This window comes from Hippoglossus stenolepis, chromosome 12 (assembly GCF_022539355.2).
Source record: "Hippoglossus stenolepis isolate QCI-W04-F060 chromosome 12, HSTE1.2, whole genome shotgun sequence".
Taxonomy (NCBI): Eukaryota; Metazoa; Chordata; class Actinopteri; order Pleuronectiformes; family Pleuronectidae; genus Hippoglossus; species Hippoglossus stenolepis.
In genome coordinates, this window is record NC_061494.1 from 15,904,161 (window position 1) to 15,925,014 (window position 20,854).

The following is a 20,854-nucleotide window of genomic DNA, read 5'->3' on the forward strand; positions in this document are numbered from 1 at the left end:
CCTCAGAGGCGGAGGCACTTGCTAACCAGCTTCGCAATGAACAGATGACCCTAGTCTACATGAAACATATGGAGTTTCAACCCTCAAGCAGTGAAGCACAAAACAAAAGTCCTCTGTTGTAGTTAATTGCATTAAAGCAAATTAATAATAGTACAGAGCCAATGGGGAATGTGTGGTTTCACTAATGTGTCCTTTTTTTTTTATTCACTTTAATCATTTCAGCCATGGCCCTGTGTGACTGTGAGTAAAATGTAACGGTTTCTATGGTGTTCTTGCAAAGAACAAATGAAAAATGTGTGATGACTACTTCTTTATTCAGGGGGTTTGTGTAGCACTTTCCCATGCCTTCTTTCAAGCTGTTAGGCAGATGGCTGTCCGTTTTTATTCTATGCCTTTACAGCCAGACATTTATCGAAAAGGGGCAGAGGGAAGAATAATAGCCCACCAACCTTAAAAATATCAATACACAGCAATACACACTCTATGCTCTTCGTCAGCTAGACACTGCCCTTGATATTCCTTCTCAGGGAGCAATGTTGTAATTTAGAGTACATGATAGAATGAGGAAAAATAAATCCTTCTTCAGATCTTCACAAGTATTCTCACCCCGCGTATGTGATACAACGTGCGATTTCTCTGTCAGTTCTTCATCAGTGTTCCTCCTCCACAACTTTTGACAGCAAATGCAGTATATAATATCACAGCCCTTACAGAGTGGGTCGAGGTCTCACAGGGAAGACTGTGTGTTTTGTTTTCTGCACTTAAACTAAAACTACTTTATCAGATCTACTTCCGGGAAAGAAAACATTAATTAAGTTATCTACAAAGTGTGATTTAACAAACGCTGCTATAAATCTCTTTATTTCCCCCCAATAGGCCCTTTATAAACCAAACACACCGAGGGAGCCCAAACCAAGCAACACGTACATCTATTAAATATTTATTTGTTGGACTGTTATGTAAGAGCTGCTGAGAGGAAAGAGCTTCCTTTCAGTGTAATCTTATATACTCAGGATGGAGACTTTTTTTTGTGAAAGCCATTATTAAAATAAAGCTTCAGAGTTAGACAGAGAAGCCAGATCAACAATGCTTTTATCTGGTCTCAATTTATATTTTTGGTACCAAATGTCTAATAGTCCGGTGAAAGGATAATAGGTACAGCAAGTGCTCGGTTAGCTTTATTGAGACTGACCTGTAAATGCCAAGTGGCTAAACTGGTCAGAGTACAGAAAATGTATTTCAATACAAAAACATCTGCTTCTGTGATTATGTTCAAATACTTAAAACAACCTACGTGCATATTTTGCTCACTTGCAGTATCTTGTGGCATAATAATTGGCCCCTCTCAGTAGCAAAAGCAGAAGTAGCACGACGTTGTACTGCTGTAAAAAGGTTTTTCATTTAGATTAAACGATGAAAGCAACTGGCTGGGTGTGTACCTTATACATTAGAGATGGCCTCCAGTCTGCTATAGATAGTAAAGGCTTGTTTATCTTGTACCCTTTGCTTCAAAAACCGTTGCTGCTAAGCAATTTATTGTCACAGTATCGACAACAACCCTAAAGTAGAGACCTCTTTTCGATGCCATTCTGGTCTCTGCTCTGACCTCCTCCAACACAATGTGATAATGGAGTGGCGCATGTAATATAGAGCTGATATGATATTCATAATTGTCTTGATGAAGACTACGGTGCTTGATGGGGGGAAAAAGTTAAGTTAAATGGAGATAGCGGGGCAGAGAGATTTATACAGTGCATCTTGATCACGGGACAATGCTCACCCTCTGTTTTTTGATGTGTTTTGCTTTTATCCTGTACTAAAGTGAAAGAAAACATCTGCAGGCCTTTTAAATGATAATTTACCTTTCTATAGAGAAGCGGTTACAGCGTAGGGCTCTCTAATAATGATCAGGATGTTGAAGAAAGATAAAAGTGCAAGGTATTTTTTCCCAGTAGGATGAATAACACCTTGAGTGACGCACCAGAAATTAATGTTGAGTTATGTAATTTATTGGCAAAAATTACGGGTCGGGAATCTTCTGAGAACGGCTCAGACACACTCTTCTGAATTTATTCTGTTAATTCATTCATTGCATTTCAGATGAAAGCTCTACTCAGCCTAATTGTCTTGTCAATGTGGGACAATAAACCCTGGTTCCTCACCTTTTCAGAAACTCCATATACTCTTGGTGCTTGATGAGACCCGTCCTCATCATGATGGTCTGAAAACATTGTCGGTCGATGGCCCACAGCTTCACATTTGTTAGAGCTGGAATACACATGAAGCAAACAGTATAATATAACAGCACATATACATATATAACAGCTTTATGCTTTGGGCATGCACAATATGCATATAGTGAACATGCACTTTAAAGTGTCTGATATCAAACTTGAAAGAATAGTTATTGTCAAGTGGTATTTGTGAGTAGATTTTTCCACTATAGTGCTCAGAGGGTGTGGCCAGAGAAATCTGTGAACATTTATTTTTTGGTTATAGTGTGATCCACAAGTATTCTCTATTTGGCTGATCAGTCCTCGGAGGGAGGAGGTTTTTCTGGACAATTACTCTGTACCCAGCAGTTGGAGATAATTGATATTTTTGGAATGCCATGCATGGATGACTTGTTTCCAGTCATGCTAAAGCATTTTAATTGGCTGGAGGTCATGAGTCTGACTTGACTAAGCCACATGTTTTGTTTGGTTAAAGCATGTGAGTTTACTGATGGTTCTTTATGATAGGGGTAAGTGTGTATAACCGTCTGACAAAAGTAATGTTACATTTTGAATCACAAACAGCTACCCTGGTATTTTTGTGTACAATTTCATGGAACAAGTTTGAAATAAATTGTTCCTCCAGTGATTGCAATCTGTGCAGGCCCTGAGGCGCCGACTCCACACCATAATACTCTCTGCACATGGAGTTGATGGAGGTTAAAATGTGGGTATACAGAGTTTTTGCAGAACTGTTCCAGAAAGCACCCAGCTGGACTGAGACAGACATTAGACAGGCAATAATTTGTCCTTGGAGAACAGTTTTCTCTGCAGTGTTTCCATGGGAAAACTTGTTTGTTCTCATTGTAGACTGATAATAGACTTTAGTGAGTGGTAGAAAGTCCCGATATGCATCATTTAATGTCCCTTTTCTTACAATTTCCTGTGTTTTGAGCCTCAACGGTGTTTTCTCTGAGGTTGTCTATAGTCACTTTAGATTGGAACAGACCTCTAAAGGCTGTGAATAGCAGGTTTGAACAATTCAGACTATGTGGGTTTCCATCATGGCAATGGACCTTTAACCCACACCTGAATGTTATTATATTCCACTATTCATGCCCATTTCACAAAAGAATTTGGGTTGTTGAGGCAGAAATTGTACAACAAAACTACATTATTCATTCAGCTGAGTATCATACAATGACACTCAGATTTTCGAATGCATCACTTATAATTAATTCAAAATATCTCTGGCATTTCCTACAATTGCCAGTGTCATTATATTCTACAAGAGAGGCTCTTGTTTCGACTGTAGTGCTTCAGTTGTGCAGCTGTACAGTAGACTGTGAGGAGAAGATGAATAAAATCTATGTCTGACCCCAAAACAAATCTGGAAATCTCTAGGGAGCCCAGTGGCCGCAGGGAAATGTAGTAATAGACAAAAATCATCAGCTAAGAGTCTAATTGTCTGGGTGTCTCTTGCTAGTGCCCCTCATTTTCTCACATCCCCTTACCTCCTTAGAGTTTTAAATGTAAAACCTGTAGTTTTGTTAATACGTTTGTGGTATTTATTGTTGAAATTGTTTTTGTGTACTGTTTGGTTTTAACCATAGAACAGTATACTATTCTTACTTGTACTACACATATTTTAAAATCAATTGCAGTTGTTGATACTCACAGCACACAAACTTCTGTTTCTATCCTTGTGAGTACAAAGGTTGACCTCATTTCTTCAAGAAAATATTGTACAGTTTTTTTAGGAAATGATACTGATAAGGGTATATATTAGGACTTTAGTAAGGCCTGTTGAGCTTTCAAGTATTTTTACTGCATGCACAAACCTAGACTCCTACACGCACTCACATACTCTTAAATATGTACAATATGTTCATATACACACATGAGTGATTGAACACACTCCCACAGACCCTACAAATCTTTCCTTCTGACAGCACTTTAAAATAGCCCCAAACACAAGGGAAATGCCCTCATTACACAGTTTGACACTGTTTTTACTAAGAGACACTTTCTTGGAGCAGGAAATCCAAAACACACTGCAGGATATAAAACTGTATATTACACACAGACATCTTGACACAGATATACAGGTTGCAAATACGTATTATTACATAGAGGAATATCCTCTTAGATATTATAAACACACACACACACACACACACATGCTGCTGTCTGCACATACACACTGATAAGCATTAACCAGTCATCTGGCACGAAAGTAAAGATGGAAAACACTGATGCTCAAATCTAAACACACTCAAGTTCCACAATATTACACATCTCCTCCAACCAACAAACCTCATATATGGAGATGGGTCTTGTGAGAAATGATTAGAATAGGCTTCTAATTTGACCCTGAAGCAACAAGAGTGGGAGGTTAGACATCATTGCCCACTGTGCGGTGTGCAATAGAGTGTTTTGACAGAAAGTGGGAGTATGGGGCACTGGGAAATAAGATATGTAGGAAGCCTGCAGCACACTGCAGTAGGTAAACGTATTATTCAGGGGCTTGACTAAATTGCGGTGAGACCCAGGGAGCTAGTTATCTTGTGGTGAGGGCGCAGATTAATGTCTTAATGCTCACGGGTTGCCAACCATGAGATTCACAGCTTTCTGGATGAACACAACACCTGAGGCAGTGATGAAGAGTTGCAAGGATGTTGTCTGTGAGAGGTTTTGAGGAATTGGGCAGTGTGTTGTTCCAGCGGGATGATCGTTGGTGCTGAGCTGTAAATGCATGAAATATGTATACTGCATATTCAGGGGTTGTATGTTCAAAGTAACAGTAGTAAACAGTAAAGTCCGACCAATATGGACGTTTGGGGGACGATACCGATATCAATTACCTAATAGCGATATTGGGGATTAAAAAAATTCAGATACTGTTATATTGGCCCATATATGTTTGTATGATGTCCTTATCAAACCGTCATGACAAAGAAATGTAATTGAGTCTTGATATATTACAGTTTAACCACAAACTTTATTAGGAATTACTACAAATGAAGAAAAAAAATACAACCAAATAAATATAACTTGTTGCAGTGATTGTCACCCCTCAATTTCTCTTAATTATTTGCAACAACACATCAATAGTGTTGATTGTGAATAGTGCTAAACCGTAATATCCTTTGCATGTTGGGCACTAAAAGAGGGGGTCTGCATTCACGCCGCTAAAATATAAAAAAATATGGGTGTCGCCAACAAGACGCAGGACCCAGCACATATGTGGTGGAAGGAGCAGCTCATTCATTTGGCCTGCTCATAATTCACTGTAACTGAATTCCGGCCTGTGGCATTATGCAAATGATCCATGCGTGTTTGTTCTTGTAATCAAATTTTTGCTCATTAAATTATAGAAATGCAGGATGACATCAGCAACATTTCTTTTCTTTGATCTCTGGTCATGACAGTTTGCAATAGGAGAGCGTGGGATCTGAAAGCATCAAAACTTTGTGTGTCTCCTGATTTCTCTTGTGGAGTGCCATAAGTTTAAATGGAGTTTAAAATGACTCTGAAGAGTCTGTGTGGCCCGTGATTATTCAGCTGAAGTATAAAGCATCTACCATTTCCACTGCACAACATCAAACTTGTTCTTCAAAAGCTCCACTGGGCTACATTAATGTGGTACTAAAATGAAGATTTTACTAGAATCCCAAGCACTGAAGTGTGCCAAGAAACTTGTACATCTACTATATAGTATCTGAAAGAAAATAAGTTCTAAAATAAGCTTTCTCTTTCTCTCCATATTCATCTGAATAATGGATGCAGGGAAATCTGCATTTATTATCTGCCTACTGCGGTGCCACCAGGTACATTCTCTGGAGGAGGGAAAAAAACCTGCCATAATAAGATCATGACAGAGGATGAAATGTACTTTGAGATAATATATAAAATATATTCACAGCAAAGTCTCTCTCTCGCACTTGACGTAAACATGCCAGTAATCAAATCGTTGTTGTGGGTCATAGTCAAAGGAAATGTGTCAGAAAACATTTGGAATATCAATCTTCATGTGTCTTCGGTGCAATGTTTGCTATCAGGATGTTTGTTTGTGAATTATCATTTTAACACTTGTAGATGCTTAACCTGGGGTTATGCAGTCGAGCTCTGACAACAGGAGTACTGTCTCTAAACTAATAAGTGAGAGCATCCACCAGAAGAATTTCCTTTCTGGAATACTGTTGTCATGTTTGGATTCGAGGATTCCGACTGTAAATTTCTGCGACTTGCCAACTACTGCAACTTAATTTCTGTTATTAACATTTCCAACTAAAGCCCCTCCCCTCTTTCCTTCACCATGATGTCTAAGAAAATTTGAAAATCAACCATTCTCACACCACTGACACACACACACACACACACACACACACACACACACAGACACAGACACAGACACACAGTGTCAAAAACACTTGTAAATCACATAGTCACGTAAACTCCACTCCTTCGAGGCTTCCTTCATGTCTTGAAAACATTAAGAGCGATGTTGTCAGGGCTGTGGGGTAGAAGAGCGTATTCTCCTTCCCCCCAAGTCATTAATAACATCAGCCAGGTCTGATTGCATCTGGATGAGCTCTTCAGAGCGTGAGAAAGCTGGACAGGTCATTTACGCCAGAAAGTGTCAGATAGCATGGAAAAAGACAAACATTAGAAGAGTTCTCTTTGTAATTATAGAAATAATTGTAATCATTATTATCGCTGATACTTAAAGGAACATAACAGAAAAACATATTAAACCACAAAACTGTAATAACTTTCGAAAATTCATCTTCCAAATAACAACTCCCATTTCAGTGAATCCCAACATAGAATACTAGCTGGCTTAATCAAATGCAATCTCCAGCTGCCAATAGATGCTAACCCATAATGATCCATCTTCTATTTTGGAAAATATCTAATTTAAATTGTTATTATACCATGTGATTGTATTTTAGCTGTGGTGATATAAAAATAGTTTAATCCAAAACACATCAAACTCCATTGTTAAATAAAAAGACAGTTACATTACATTTCAATCCATAAATCTGTGCATGTAACATTAACAAACCTCACTCCCAACCTTTATTCATCAGATACAACTGATCCTGTTTGAAAGTTCAGGATAAACACGCACACATTTGGAAAGCTAGAGCAATCCATTATCCTGAGAGGAGAGTGGCTGATCTAAAATGAGCTCTGTGACCGCAGAGTTGGTTATGTTCATTCAAAATGGTAAACATTATAGACTTTGACACTTTGATCAGTGGAACTCATCAAGGTTTATGATGGCATCTACTTCTTCAATCATTCAAGTAATAGCTCCTCTAGACAAGATGTGCTGTCTTGTGGCCAGGCAGTCATGATAGTTACATTTACTATTGATTGATGCTATTTCATAAACAGTGTTGCCACAAGTTCACTTTTTGGGTCAAAACCACATGTTAGAACAAAACAGAAGAAAATAAGACTGACACTCTACAGCCATGCTAGTGATATTCAGCTTGCGTCATGTTTACCGATTATTAAGCTAACATTTGCTATAGGTATCACTAAACTAAAAGTACAGCCAAGGCTCATGGGTATGCCAAATCAAATTTAAAATCAGGAAATGAGGTTGAGCAAAAGTTATTACAGTTTATCCTAGAGGGAGTTGATGAATGTCTGAACCAAATTCATCTATAGGTCTCTTATAATCCTAATGTAGACACATAAATGCGAGCGGGTATGCTGCTGCTGCACCAACTCCTATAATAAAACACTTCAACATGAAAGCTTTCATCAACTGTGGAGTCTAATGATAAATGTTGGTTTGTAGGTGGAGAGGAAAAGGAAAATACCTCTTTTTGAGTAGTAGTAAGTGATTGGTAGACAAAAACGGACAGATGAATAAGAAAAAAAGAACAATGTGTTGCATTAAAATAACAACAGAGCGAACTCTCGTAACATGTATTCTTTTTTAAAGCTATTAATCATCACAATCAGTTTTTAACAAGCCTATTGTTGAGAACATTTTAAAATATAAGGAATTCATGTGTTCTACACAGATTTCATGATGTAAGTGCTGCTACCTGAGCTGATGATGTCAATGGTGGGGGTAACTGCTTCTATAGAGGGCTATAAGGAAAACATCTTTGCTGCCTGCTGCTTCTGAACACCAATAAAAAAAAATCCCTTTTCAGCATAAATTGCTTTCTCATCGGGTCGCGAGATAAATTTTAATTGTTTGTTGTCCTCATTATAGACAATCAACCAGAAACAATTTGCCACAGAGGAAATCAGTTTGAAATAACCTGATAAATTTCAGTCCACCCGGCTGTAGAGAATCAAATAGAGGAAATGGAGTATATATGCTGTTCATCAGCAAGCGGCTTATTTTTAGTCCTTGGACCAGTTTGTATCAGGTAACACATTTCTCTATATAACTGGTTATGTGGATGACTCATACTCCGCACTGAAATCTATCAAAGCACTGTTTTTTCAGGTAGTTAAATAAACTGAGAACAATGTCAAACTTTTCTCACACATTGTCAGCTGTTTTTTCTCAATTAATATCTTACAAACATCCTACATGACAAGTGAAATTTAATGTTGTTTTTAAATTTACAACAAATATAAGAATGTTCTGTATTTTAGCTGTGAATACAAGAGGCAATGACTTGCTGTGGTATTGTTGTATTTCAAAAGGCCTTCTGACGACCCGCTGAGACAGAAACGCATCTGTGCACCCCAAAATACTGAGAAAAGCCAGAGTGATGATTCTCTGCTGTGGCAGAATGTGATGAATAAATGTTTCTGTGTCTGTGTGAGTGACTGCATGCCAGCATGTGTGCACATTGTCGTCATTGCAAATGCGTATTCCACTGTTTTCCCAACGGTAATTATTCTTTTACCCTGCAAGAGATCTACATTCAACTTGCCGAAATCTATGGAGAAACATCTCATAAGTAATAAAGAACCACACAAAGATTACTCAAACCTCTCACTGAGATTAGAGCCAGACTGATGTATTGGTTGGCTGATATGAGCCTTTCACAGTTTGTTTGCCGATATGCACTGGTTAGTTTTATTTTACAGAATAGACAATACAGAGCAGATGTGCATTTATGTTTACATTTGACATAATGAAAAAATTTGCTTTTTCTCAATTCAAGTTCTACATATTTGGTTGTATTTGTATTTTTAAAAAATATTTATAGTTATTTATAATAAAGTGGATTGTTAACGGGGAAAATGTCAAGACTCAACTATATGTATGTATGTGTATGTGTGTGTGTGTGTATATATATATATATATATATATATATATATATATATATATATAGTGCTTTAGTTGTCTTTCTGTGTTACCAAACATCAGGCCCTCCTAACTGCCTCAGCAGCATTTGGCATGACAACATTTCAGGAAGCAGGTGGACCAGGAATATTGTATAGCTAGTTAGATAATATCAGCATTCTACAAATTAGGTGTGTGTGTGGGTGTGTTACACAGAACATGCTTTATGGTTGGCATTGAGAACAAGGAAGTGGTAAGAAGAGGTCAATTTCCTTATTATAATAATTTCTCAAGGCTACATTTTCTACTGTGAGAGAGCACTCACCTATAGAATTTCTTTTCCATGGATAGATCAACAAGTGCCTAATGTCAATAAGGCAACGAAACGGCCGAGGGTGTGAGTCATATGTGCATCAGTTTGATCTGTGGACAATTTCTCTCATGTCACTCAGACGCAACATGAAACTATGAGCAAGATGAGATTCAAGACACTTCACACTGAATTACAAAGATGAGTGTCTGTTGGCCTGATCACAAATCTCACAGTAATCCCTCTTTTCTCCGGCTACAGAAATCAGCCTTGACTTGAGCTTAGTTACAACAATCAACAGCAATTCAATTTGTGAACTATGGGCAAAAACAATGTTTTATTGTCTTCTCACCTTTTACAGCAGATTTTTTTTATATTTCACTGATTTCAGAGAGAATAGTCAGGCAAAACAGAGGACTAATATTTATGTGCAATTTGGTGCAGATCCAAATACAAATCCAGAGAGTGGATTTAAATGTGTTTACATAAATTGACTGTTGGGCCTTTTTGCGGAGGTATGGGCTCCATTGAGTACCATTTCAAGTTGGGTATAATTTGGTGGTTGAACCATTCAGGGATCTGGTAAAGCTGCTCAGTGCTTAAGACAGGTCAGTGCTCCTTCTGATGGCAAGTGCAATTCAATGTAAATATATCTTCCACATGAGAGGTAATGGTGTGCTTACTGACATAGCTGCACTTGGACAGAAAGGCTGTCAGGAGGTGTTTTGAGCCAGAGAATATCAGTCTATCCCGGGAAAAATTATCAAGATCAGATAGTTATTCATTCTGCCTAAAATGCATGAACTGAACGTGTGTAAATGAGGTTCAAGATTACAGGAAAACCTGATTTTCTTCACTGTTTCCTGAGCCATGATGTTCCCCAGCCGATACTCATGATGTGCTACAAGCAAATTACTCTTTTGTAAAGCAAATGAGTCCCAAAATTGCCTCAAAAATGGCAAGCGATGCAAATTTACCTTTTTTAATAATGCAAAACTGCTAAAGCTACCAAAATAATCCTTCTGTGCAGAGATGCCCTCACTTATCCAACATTCCCCTTGAGCTAAAGTCGTGTCTATGCTATTAGCCTGTCCCTGTCGCTGTTACAAGAGGCTATTAGCATAACAATATCAATGAAAAAAGTAAAGAAAAAAGTAATAGATTAAAAGCTTCACCTGCAGGGCTGTTTTCTTACTGACTGACTGTATATAGCTGCTGTCTGAGGTTGTGTGTTAACCTTTCAAGTCGCCTAGAGCCCAAGAAGAGCCTCTCTCTCTCTGGGCTCACACCTGCGCTCCAACTGAGACTCAGGAAAACAATAGCAGCAGGGGCCCACAGCACACACACACACACACATACACATACACATACACATACACACACACACACACACACACCAAATCTGCTTTTTCTCAACCACAGAAACACACACACAGGGACAACCATTAATAAATTTACATACACAGACATCACTCAAACATACATGAGCAGTGACCAGCACAGCAACCATGACTTCAAGTGAGTGAGCGACTACCCTGCCACAGGGATACCCAGCGCCAGGCTACCCCTCAACCATCACCATTTCACTGCCACATGTCTCGCTGCACACTGGCAACAGTGTTACCATGGCAGCCGTAGAAACAGAGAAGATTTTCCCCCGACTCGGTCCCTCTGGAATTCTGTCTACCATAGCAATTCTATCTTCTTCTTTCTGCCTCCCTGTGTCTGCATGTTCCTCAGTATCCAAATAAATCCTTTTATACCAGTGTGGAGTTCTCCAGGGCCTCGGCAACACACACCAGCACAAGCTGTTGAAAGGAAGTTGACATTGCCTTTGCTTTAAACAACAAAATGTCTACGCATCATTATGGACACAGCAATTGAGAGGCCAATTTGTGAGCTTTTTTCTCAACAATTGTTAGTCATTTTGAGTCTCTGTTGGCCTGATCACAAATCTCACAGTAATCCCTCTTTTCTCCGGCGAAAGAAATCGCTCTTGGCTTGAGCTTAGCTTGAACAATCAACAGGAATTGCATTTGTCAACTATGGGCAAGAACAATGCTTTATTGTCTTCTCACCTTTTAGAGCAAATTTCTGATATTTCACTGATTTCCTTTTGCAAAGTGTAATTTCAGATATTTGTGATGTCTAAATTTCTCTGTCTAATTGCTTGTCAACATTCAAATGTGGAATGGCTTCATTAACATAACAGTCCATTTACCAATTCCCAAATTTTGCGCTTTCATGATTTATCTTTTGACGCATCTGTGTCTCTGCCTCATCAGCTTTTCATTTCACTGCTCCTGGTTGCTCCTCTGATAATCTTGAATATCCTCAACAACACAGCACTGCATTACATGGTGCCTTTGTTTTCCTTTTAAAGGGTGCACTCACTACCTCTGATTCTAAGTGCCCTTATCTCCACCTCTCCGCCGCACAGCCCTGCCTAATGATGGTGCTCATGTCCACACCACCAACCTGGATAGGAATCCAAATTATTGTTTCTTTTTAAGGGCTGCGCTGGTTTTAAATCTCCCAGATAATAATACAATAGACAGTCTGACTAATCATCTGTCCTTTCACTCAATGGTTCAGTGTGTTCCTCCTTCAGCAGATGTCTTCTTTCACTTCTCAAACACAAATCCCTCAGCCACATTAAGACAGCCTGCTTGTACCACGTTTCCTTTCCCTATATTCTATACATGTAGTTATATATTACAGCTGCAGTACATAGTCCTATTGGAGTATACAGACAATATGAGTCTTACATATTTAAATAAATCTCTCACATTTTTTCTACCTGGTCAACATTATTTATTGGAAAACTCAATGGAAAAACAAGCAAAATGCAAATGATACTATAAAGTAAAACAAATTTGAATGACATGAAAAACACAATTATAGATAACGATACAAGGCTTGAAGTGCTCTCATTCTCTAAGCTTATATCAGTGACTAGACTTTAATCATGAAGTCTCTAAAAAGGAGGACTACATGAGATCCATCCATCCATCCATCCATTATCTATACTGCTCCTCCTTTTGGGGGGGGGGCAATCCCAGCTGACATTGGGTGAGAGGCAGGGTACACACCTACGGGGAAATTTAGAACCATCAATTAAACTTAACCTTCATGCTTTTTTGTGCTGTGGGGGGAAGATGGAGTTCCTGGAGAAAGCCCATGCAGGCACAGGTCAAGCAAGAGTTCGAACCCAGAACCTTCTTGCTGTGACTGTGTTGGGCACAAACCAGTGCTAATATGGTTGCAGTAAGACTCGCTGTTCTCTTCCTGTTTTATCTTTTAGCTGCAAGATACACATATTTAGAATGACGCAGTCCCCCAGAAAGCAGAGACTACAGCCGCATGGAGCACCTCCATATGTGGCTGCATTAATGCCTGACACCATTTAAAAAACCTGTTTGGCAGACTAAAGAGAGCAGAGTAGCACTTATATCCAGCTTATAAATGTTCTTTGGGAACAGGAACAGTGGAGGCGCTAACTGCTGTTGAGGGGCTACTGCAGACTAATGCTTAAGCTTGCATTATATCACCAGTATTCAGCTGTTTGCTCACTACTAAATGTGGCTCATGTGGCTCGTGTTGCTGTTAATGGTTGCGAATTACTCAATCACTTAAACATATTGCTTACATTAGCATGCAAAAATTGGAGTTGCAGCCGAGTTTAAGGGACACTGACATATTTCAAGTACAGACCGGCTTTCAAAAACGCACAAAATCCATTTTCAGACATAACCTAAAATCCGGAGAATTGGCTACTGGCTTTAGCCGCGGTTCGCCTTTCACACATGCACAACACAGCGGGAGGTTCTCTGCACAGACGCGTTCACAACAGCATCAAATCCTCCGCGTTATTCAGAGGAATGCGAGAAGAGCAGCAGCCGGGTGCAGCAGACAGAGACAGGAAGTGATGTAATTACTCTGCTGCGTAGATCGCGTGATCATGTTTACTTCACCCCAACAGCGTTTTCAGCTCTTATCACCACAAACTCTCTTGACATCTTCATCTGTGTCTTCTACGTGTATGGCACCGCTTTTTCAAAAGTAGATATTTGTTTTGTTTTCCTCAGCTTTCTGTGAATCCAGCAGGGATCCCCTGAGTGTCTCACTCAGACATTTGCATTCACACATGCACCTCCTCCGGAGAAATTACGGAGTGTCAGAAGCAGCTTAAGTAAGGACTCTTGTTATGTTGGACTGACAGACAGCATTAACTTCATGTTTATCACAGCGAATCCATAAAGACATAAAATGATGTCTGCTGAAGAAAAACGATAAGAGTCGTACACAAGTGTGAGAATGGGCAATAAATACAGTATTGATGTCATGGAATCACACTGCTGGGTCCATGAAGAGCTGGAGGTGATCTCACAATTCATTATCTTTTTAGTCAGACGTGGAAAGATTTTAAAAGTAAGGAGGTTTTTTTAGGTAGTTTTGATTTCTTTGAGAGGCACAAATGAAGTAGATAAGTCAGAAACAAGAATAACCTTCAGAGGAATAATTATGTTAGAGGAGCACACTGACGGTCTGATAAGCAACATGTTTTATTATTTAAACACAAACCCAAAAGCCTACGTTCTCTTCCACACTAGTCATAATGTTTAAAATGGTGCCTCCTCCTCCAAGGAGTTGAACCTGTAACTTATCTCTTTCTGCCAAAACAAGATTTACTCACCGTTGACAGGGCGATTCCTGAGACTAAGCAGATGTAGCTCACTACACACTCACACTAACAGATTTACACAAAATGGCATGCACGTTTTCCTCTCTGTCTGATTAGAAAGACAAATGTTTGCTGACTCCCGGCGGAAGGAAGCGTTTTTATACAGCTGAGCTCTCGCTTGGTTACAAGGGCCATTCTCAGAAGTCTGCAGAACAATGCTGCTGCTGCTCCTGTGGCTTAATTTTGACATGAAGTGCTGTTTTTAGTAATTTGTGTGTGTGTGTGTGTGTGTGTGTGTGTGTGTGTGTGTGTGTGTGTGTGTGTGTGTGTGCGTGTGCGGGTGTGGGCAGGCATGCTCCGTCCTAGCATTGCTCAACATCAGCCCTCTGCGAGCTGTCATGTTTCATCTATGGAGCATGCTGAAGTGAAAGACAGTCAGACTGTCAGAACGCAGGCTGCAGTGTGTGTGTGTCAGAAAGTACAAAGCCATGGATGTCTGTGCTGTCCATATGGGTTTAGAGTGGCTTTTCAGAGCATTCAGTGTGTTAACCTTGTAGGACTGAATTCACTCCCATGTCGTGGAAAAAAACAATAGCTACAAGGAGAAGTAAACATGTCTTCAACTCCCCCAGTCGGGCGTTTAAAGCTCCATATTCATGAGTCAGTGGTGCATCTTGCAAGTACCCAGCATGCACCCTCATGGAAGTAGAACCCTTACTCTTAAAGTACAGATTCAGTCGTGGCGTGAATGGAAATGTAAACCTTCCATCGCATCAGTTAAGACTGCATTTTCCTTTGCCACCTCAAGTCAGTGTCAGCTGCAGAAATGTCTCACAATGGGGATCATTAGGAGAAAGGAAATTTCACTGTTGAGCTGGATAGTGGATGCACAGTATAGAGTGTAAACATTTGGACTATACTACAGAACATCCATAGCTCCTGATGTCTTTAGCCTGATGTAGATAGATCAATAACAATACCCCTTCATCGACACCACATATCATGCGATATGTGTTCTTAGAATGGCTTTTGAATAGATAGACTATTAATTACTTTTCCTCAGTACCTTTCCTCAGGTCTGATTTTGCACTGCCACTACTAATACAACTACTACTACTATAACTACTTAGAATGGCAGATGCTGGATGTTTCCATCTTAAATCCTGATTGTTGTATAGATAATTATTTATTTATGCTCACTTGGTAGTTAGTTTTCATGTTTTCTCAATTGGGTCATTCCGTGTCAAATCATCACCCTTTTGGGACGCACCGTCATGATCTTAATAAAATTTGGTTTGCTGATTTGGTCACATGAGAAACCAATGGAACCATAATTTAATATGTCTCGGGTGGCAATTAAAAGCGCTATGGGCTAACAAATGTTGAAGGGGGACTGTGTGACTTTGACTAGTTCATATCTCCCTTAATAAAGGTCAAAGAGAAATGGTTCTCATATCTTTTTAACACTCTTTTCCAGTTCAATATTTTACTAAAAAGTATTCTATCCCAATAATAAATAGTTATAGCATTATGAGTGATTATATCAGTTAGGGTTAGGGTTTTTGCTGAAATATTATTATTTATTTGAAGTGGTATCAGATCACTAGTTCCTTACAATGCTGTTGAATTGCAGCTAGTGGTCACTGTATGGTCAGGCACATGCAAAATATGAACGCACTGCTTTACAGATGGTGTCATGATTGCATTGTGTCGTGTGAAGGTTCACAACTGAGCTGGTAGTTCACGGTTTATCGTTGGTTATTGCGGCGCATCAATTTGTATTAATGTTTATTTTCATGTTGAATACACACATGTATCATCATCATAATGCCATGTAATCTGAGTCCAGTTGTGCACTTATGGAATGACCTTCTGTTGGACAACGATAAAGCATTTAACTCTGCCCAGCAGTAACGGTGATCATCCAAAAGATAGGAAACCAACTCCTCTTTCACTTTTCAGGCAAAAGCTCTTTGGTTTTTAATCCCTGGTCACTTAGTTTCCAGCCAATTTAATGCTGCCATTTTCTGAGTCATGCTTGTTTTTCCCAATACCTGCACACACGCTCCTTAAAACAGCCAAAACCTAATTCTCAAATGTGCACAGGAGCGTGAAAGGAGGACGTGCCAGTTTGAAAAAAGAAGAAAGGCCAAGTTGGTCATTGATCATTATGAAAATAAATGCTTGTCAAATCTGAGAGCACTATACAAAAATCTGTGTGTGTGTAAGAGAGACTGAGTCAAAAGGAGAAATGTGTGTGGTTGCTGCTGGCCATTACCCGGCACTATACTTGATGTGTATGACTAAATAAGATTTCCTTTCAAACGCACACTGCCCCCATCCTCACCTGGATGTTCCTCCTAATGTTCTGTGCAGTCTGATAAATCTGAGAATAACTTATGACAATAATATTATTTGAGGAAGTATTAGTATCTGGGCAAATGCCAACCCATTCATCTGCATAAGATATGATCCCAACTGAGAGCACAGCTGAGTTTCAGCAATAACGTCTCAGACAGCCTTTTCCACCACTATCATTAAGATGGAGCACGCAGATAATCAGTCGTACTGATTACGTTAGTAGTGACTGGCAGTGACCTCACCCACTAAAAGATGATTGGTCCAAAACAATTTAAGATTCCCGATACTTGTTTGCCATGCATGAACATTACGATTTTGTAAATTGTGTTCGTGCTGGTGCTGGTATCCCATATGTTACAGATACAATCTTATTTTAGAAAGTTTAATTTAATTAGCTAATAACAAAAAAGGTCTATATTTGTATAATGTCTACAATTCCTGACCCTGGAAACAGTAGTTTGAAAAAAATAGTTTTCTTTTTTCATATCTTTTGGTCTTGTGTTTTTCAGAAAGACTATGAATTGAAGTGAAAAGCCGAAAAAAAATGGTAATATATAGAGATTTTCAGCATCAATATTTACAGCAGGTAAGGTCAGAGCGGCTGATGAGTCAGTTTCAATAAAACCATGGAACCAGTTTGAAGGACACTAGTGTTTAACTTTCTTTTACAACACAGCGAAGCAATTTGGAATTTTTTGAATTCTAATTAATTGGCAACTACTTTGATAATCATTAAATGCTCAAGTAAGGCCTCATTACAACTTCTCCAAAGTCAATAGTTGCTGCTTTTTTAATCAGAAAATTGTTATTTAATTAAAGATTCAGTGGGTAGAATTTAGTGAACCTGTGGTAGCCTTCAGCTGTCAAAAAAACTCAAAAGGTGCTTATTTGTCCAGTTTGGGCTACTGTAAAAACATGGTGGCCTCCGTAGAGAGAACCCGCTCCAGATGTAAATAAAAAGTATTTGAACATAAAGGGCCCATTCTAGGGTAAAGAAAACAACTATTCGTCCAATTTAGATGAAACACATTAGCAAAAACATCATTAGGATTAATTTATCTTCAATTTCTACCAATAGATCTCTTTCACCTAAATCTTACACACTGAACCTTTAATTGATCATGAAAGTGATTGTTATTTATAGCCCCATTGTTGAGCTAATCAACTAGATGCTTGGATTCCATAGCTTATGTGGGCATTTTCAAGAAATCGACCAAGCCATAACAGCAGTACTGTTTTTGAATGACTTGTTTCCAGCTGTTGTCATGTGGTGCAGTGATGCTGAGCACGTGTCAATCAATTTGACGTATAAAAATACTGCTGCACTGGTTTATGCCGCACTGCTGTGCTGAATTGCATCCTCTGATGCTTTCAACACCAAGTCCTCATGAAACTGATGTTTTAATGGCATAAAAGAATATTTTGGTAGAAGGCCACTCTCTGTCTGCAGACAAAAATTTTAAATTTTGTCTCACTTGTCCCCTGAGGTCACTCCATCATATTTCTGTCACAGTTGTCCTGTATTTATCACTTCTCCCGTTTGTCTCTCACTCCACCCCTTTTCTTACTCTCTTCTCTTCAGCAGGCAGCTTCACGGAACGTTTTCATGTGAAAATGATGTGATATGGATTAGAGGGCAAGTGGACTTTTTTGTAAACACAGTCTCGGGCAACATTTTTCTCTTAGGCTTAAATGTAAAAATCCCATCTCATTTGTCAAGATTGGCAGAGCCAAACCCCAGTTGAGACCATACCTCTACACTTAAGTGTCCGTATCCTGAAACTAAATATAACATATTGATTGGTGGAGCTTGTGGGAGCACTATACAGCCTGGGAGTAAGTGCTACTTGAAAAGCGCAAGTTAGGTCAAACTTACTTTAAAAGGATCCTTTACTGTTGGGAGAGTGGAAGCAAGTGCTCCCACATGCATCACCTAAAGGATGAAAAGGAGGGGGAATGATGGAAAACATATATCCTTGTCGGTCCCTATAGGATTTTGCAAACATCCAAATGCAACAGTTAATACAAATTCAGCTAGTCCTGGTATTGTTGCGTAGAGCTGGCAATCTTGTTTAATCCTTGCAATACATCCACATATTTTTTTGTGATTTTGTATATTTTAATATTTGAGACATTCAACTATATATCTGATACTGCTAATTCTATTTCCCAATTTTCCAAGTGGTTTTTCTTTTTTTCTGCAGTGATGGGTTTCCTTCCAATGTGACGAACAACTTGTGCTTGTGATAGATCATCTATTACAGTAGACAATAGGTCTGATTTTATTGTTTGCACAGCTCATGTTGTCTCTTTGTTATAAGACTTGGAAAGCCAGCAGCAACAAAGCTCAGTGTAATGAATTATCAAAATCCGGTTGGTTTTAAGCTTCAAGCTTGTGATTTTCATGATGTTCTGACATGAATAGAAACCAAATGATGTCTGAATGACAGGAAATACCCAGTAAAAACCTAGAACTTTACTGTACTTTGGAAATGTTTGTCACTATTTTAAAGTAAATGTGATTAACACATTACAGTTCGATGTTAAATATGCTAAACTTCGACAATTCACTACTTTTACTCAACACTAATTACCAATAAATATATTTGTTCATGGGGACTGAAAATTCTATTTTAAATGTTCATGCCCATTTTCTCAGAAAGACACAGCATACACATTGCACCACAGCTCTTAAACCAAAAGAAACACCGGAAAGCCTTGAGTTGTTCTTGATTGGTTCAAAACATAACTGCACACAATTTCTCCTAATGAGTCATTTTACATAATGGCTTGTAATTGTTTCTGTGAGATTTCTAAATAGGTGACAGACTCCAATAATCTCTTCATTATCACACTTAGCAGTAATGTCATTGTGTTGTGAGTTGGCTTTGCAGTCACAGGACAGAGTGATAGGGTATGAGCTACTGACTCCGCATTAGCTGGTTCATCATCTGTATTCTGCCAAGATGTAATTACTCATGCATATAACTTAGGACACCATGCAATGTAAATTGAAATTACACTGATGATACTCCCTCCTACAGGGTTCTACACACAGATCTAATTAAATTGATCGATTTGAAAGCTGAAACTTTGCACACTCGACATTGTTGCATGATTTCCATTAGAATGTGGCGGAAAACTTTTCCTGGCCCATTGTTGTGTTGAGACATACATTAAAACAGAGACAGGAGACAGTGCCAGTGACCCCGTGAGGCTGTAAACATACTCCTGCCTATGCAGACAATTACATCATTTGTTCCATGCAGAGTTTTTATTGAGCAGAGCCAGCTCACCAGCTAAGCAAAGCGCTGACGTACATAAAGACTGGCGGAAAGTAACAGGCCGGTGGGCAAGTGGCAGGCAAAAGAATATACAAAGAAAAAGACAGACACTCTGTCGCCATTGGAAAAGGGGAAGAGCGAAAAGAGTTGGCTCATCTCCCCGTGGGTACTTGTTGCTATAGCAACAGGAGCTGGGAGTTCCTTCAGGTTGGCTGGTCAGTGGTAGGGCATCACGAGACATGAAAGGGGTCACCAAGGGGGGTGCGAAACTGATGCCACCACGTTCAACCCTATTTGCTCCTCTCACACCACCTCACCCTCAACTGCAGGTCCAGCTGACCCGCTGCCCTTCATGCATTCATTCATGTCCTGGGTCAAACATAGATTTTCACCACAGAGAAAAAAGGTCAATAGTGATCATACTGTATTATGATAGGTTCTTACTGTATGTGCCAGATGGAGCACTCACTCATAAACTGACCTACATTCATGTGTTTTTAATTTTGACTGCATTTATGTGTTCACTCTGTCACCAGACCTCATCTCATCTCACTATTTATCTGTTTAATATTCCACCCAAAAACACATTTTTAAGCTATTTCCCAGTCCCTGCCTCACATAAACACACATATTTCATCCTGACACACTCCTATAACACACAAACCGTTGAATGTGTGCGTGGTCTACCATCTGTCCTGTCCTTTCTCAGTCTCGTCTCCTTACTCTGCA

At 39.2% G+C, this 20,854-nt stretch overlaps 1 protein-coding gene and 1 long non-coding RNA gene across 3 annotated transcripts in view; one reads left to right on the forward strand and one right to left on the reverse strand.

Moving 5' to 3' along the window:
• Nucleotides 1–20,854, reverse strand: part of LOC118119306 (cGMP-dependent protein kinase 1) — a 79,014-nt gene that overhangs the window by 29,391 nt on the left and 28,769 nt on the right. For both annotated transcript variants that reach the window (XM_035173144.2, XM_035173142.2), the window contains exon 4: nt 2,163–2,268. In XM_035173144.2, coding sequence (XP_035029035.1) covers nt 2,163–2,268 — 106 coding nt within the window. The remainder of the gene's footprint in view (nt 1–2,162; nt 2,269–20,854) is intronic.
• The window catches only part of LOC118119307, a 44,692-nt gene that overhangs the window by 3,088 nt on the left and 20,750 nt on the right, over nt 1–20,854 (forward strand). The window lies entirely within an intron of this gene.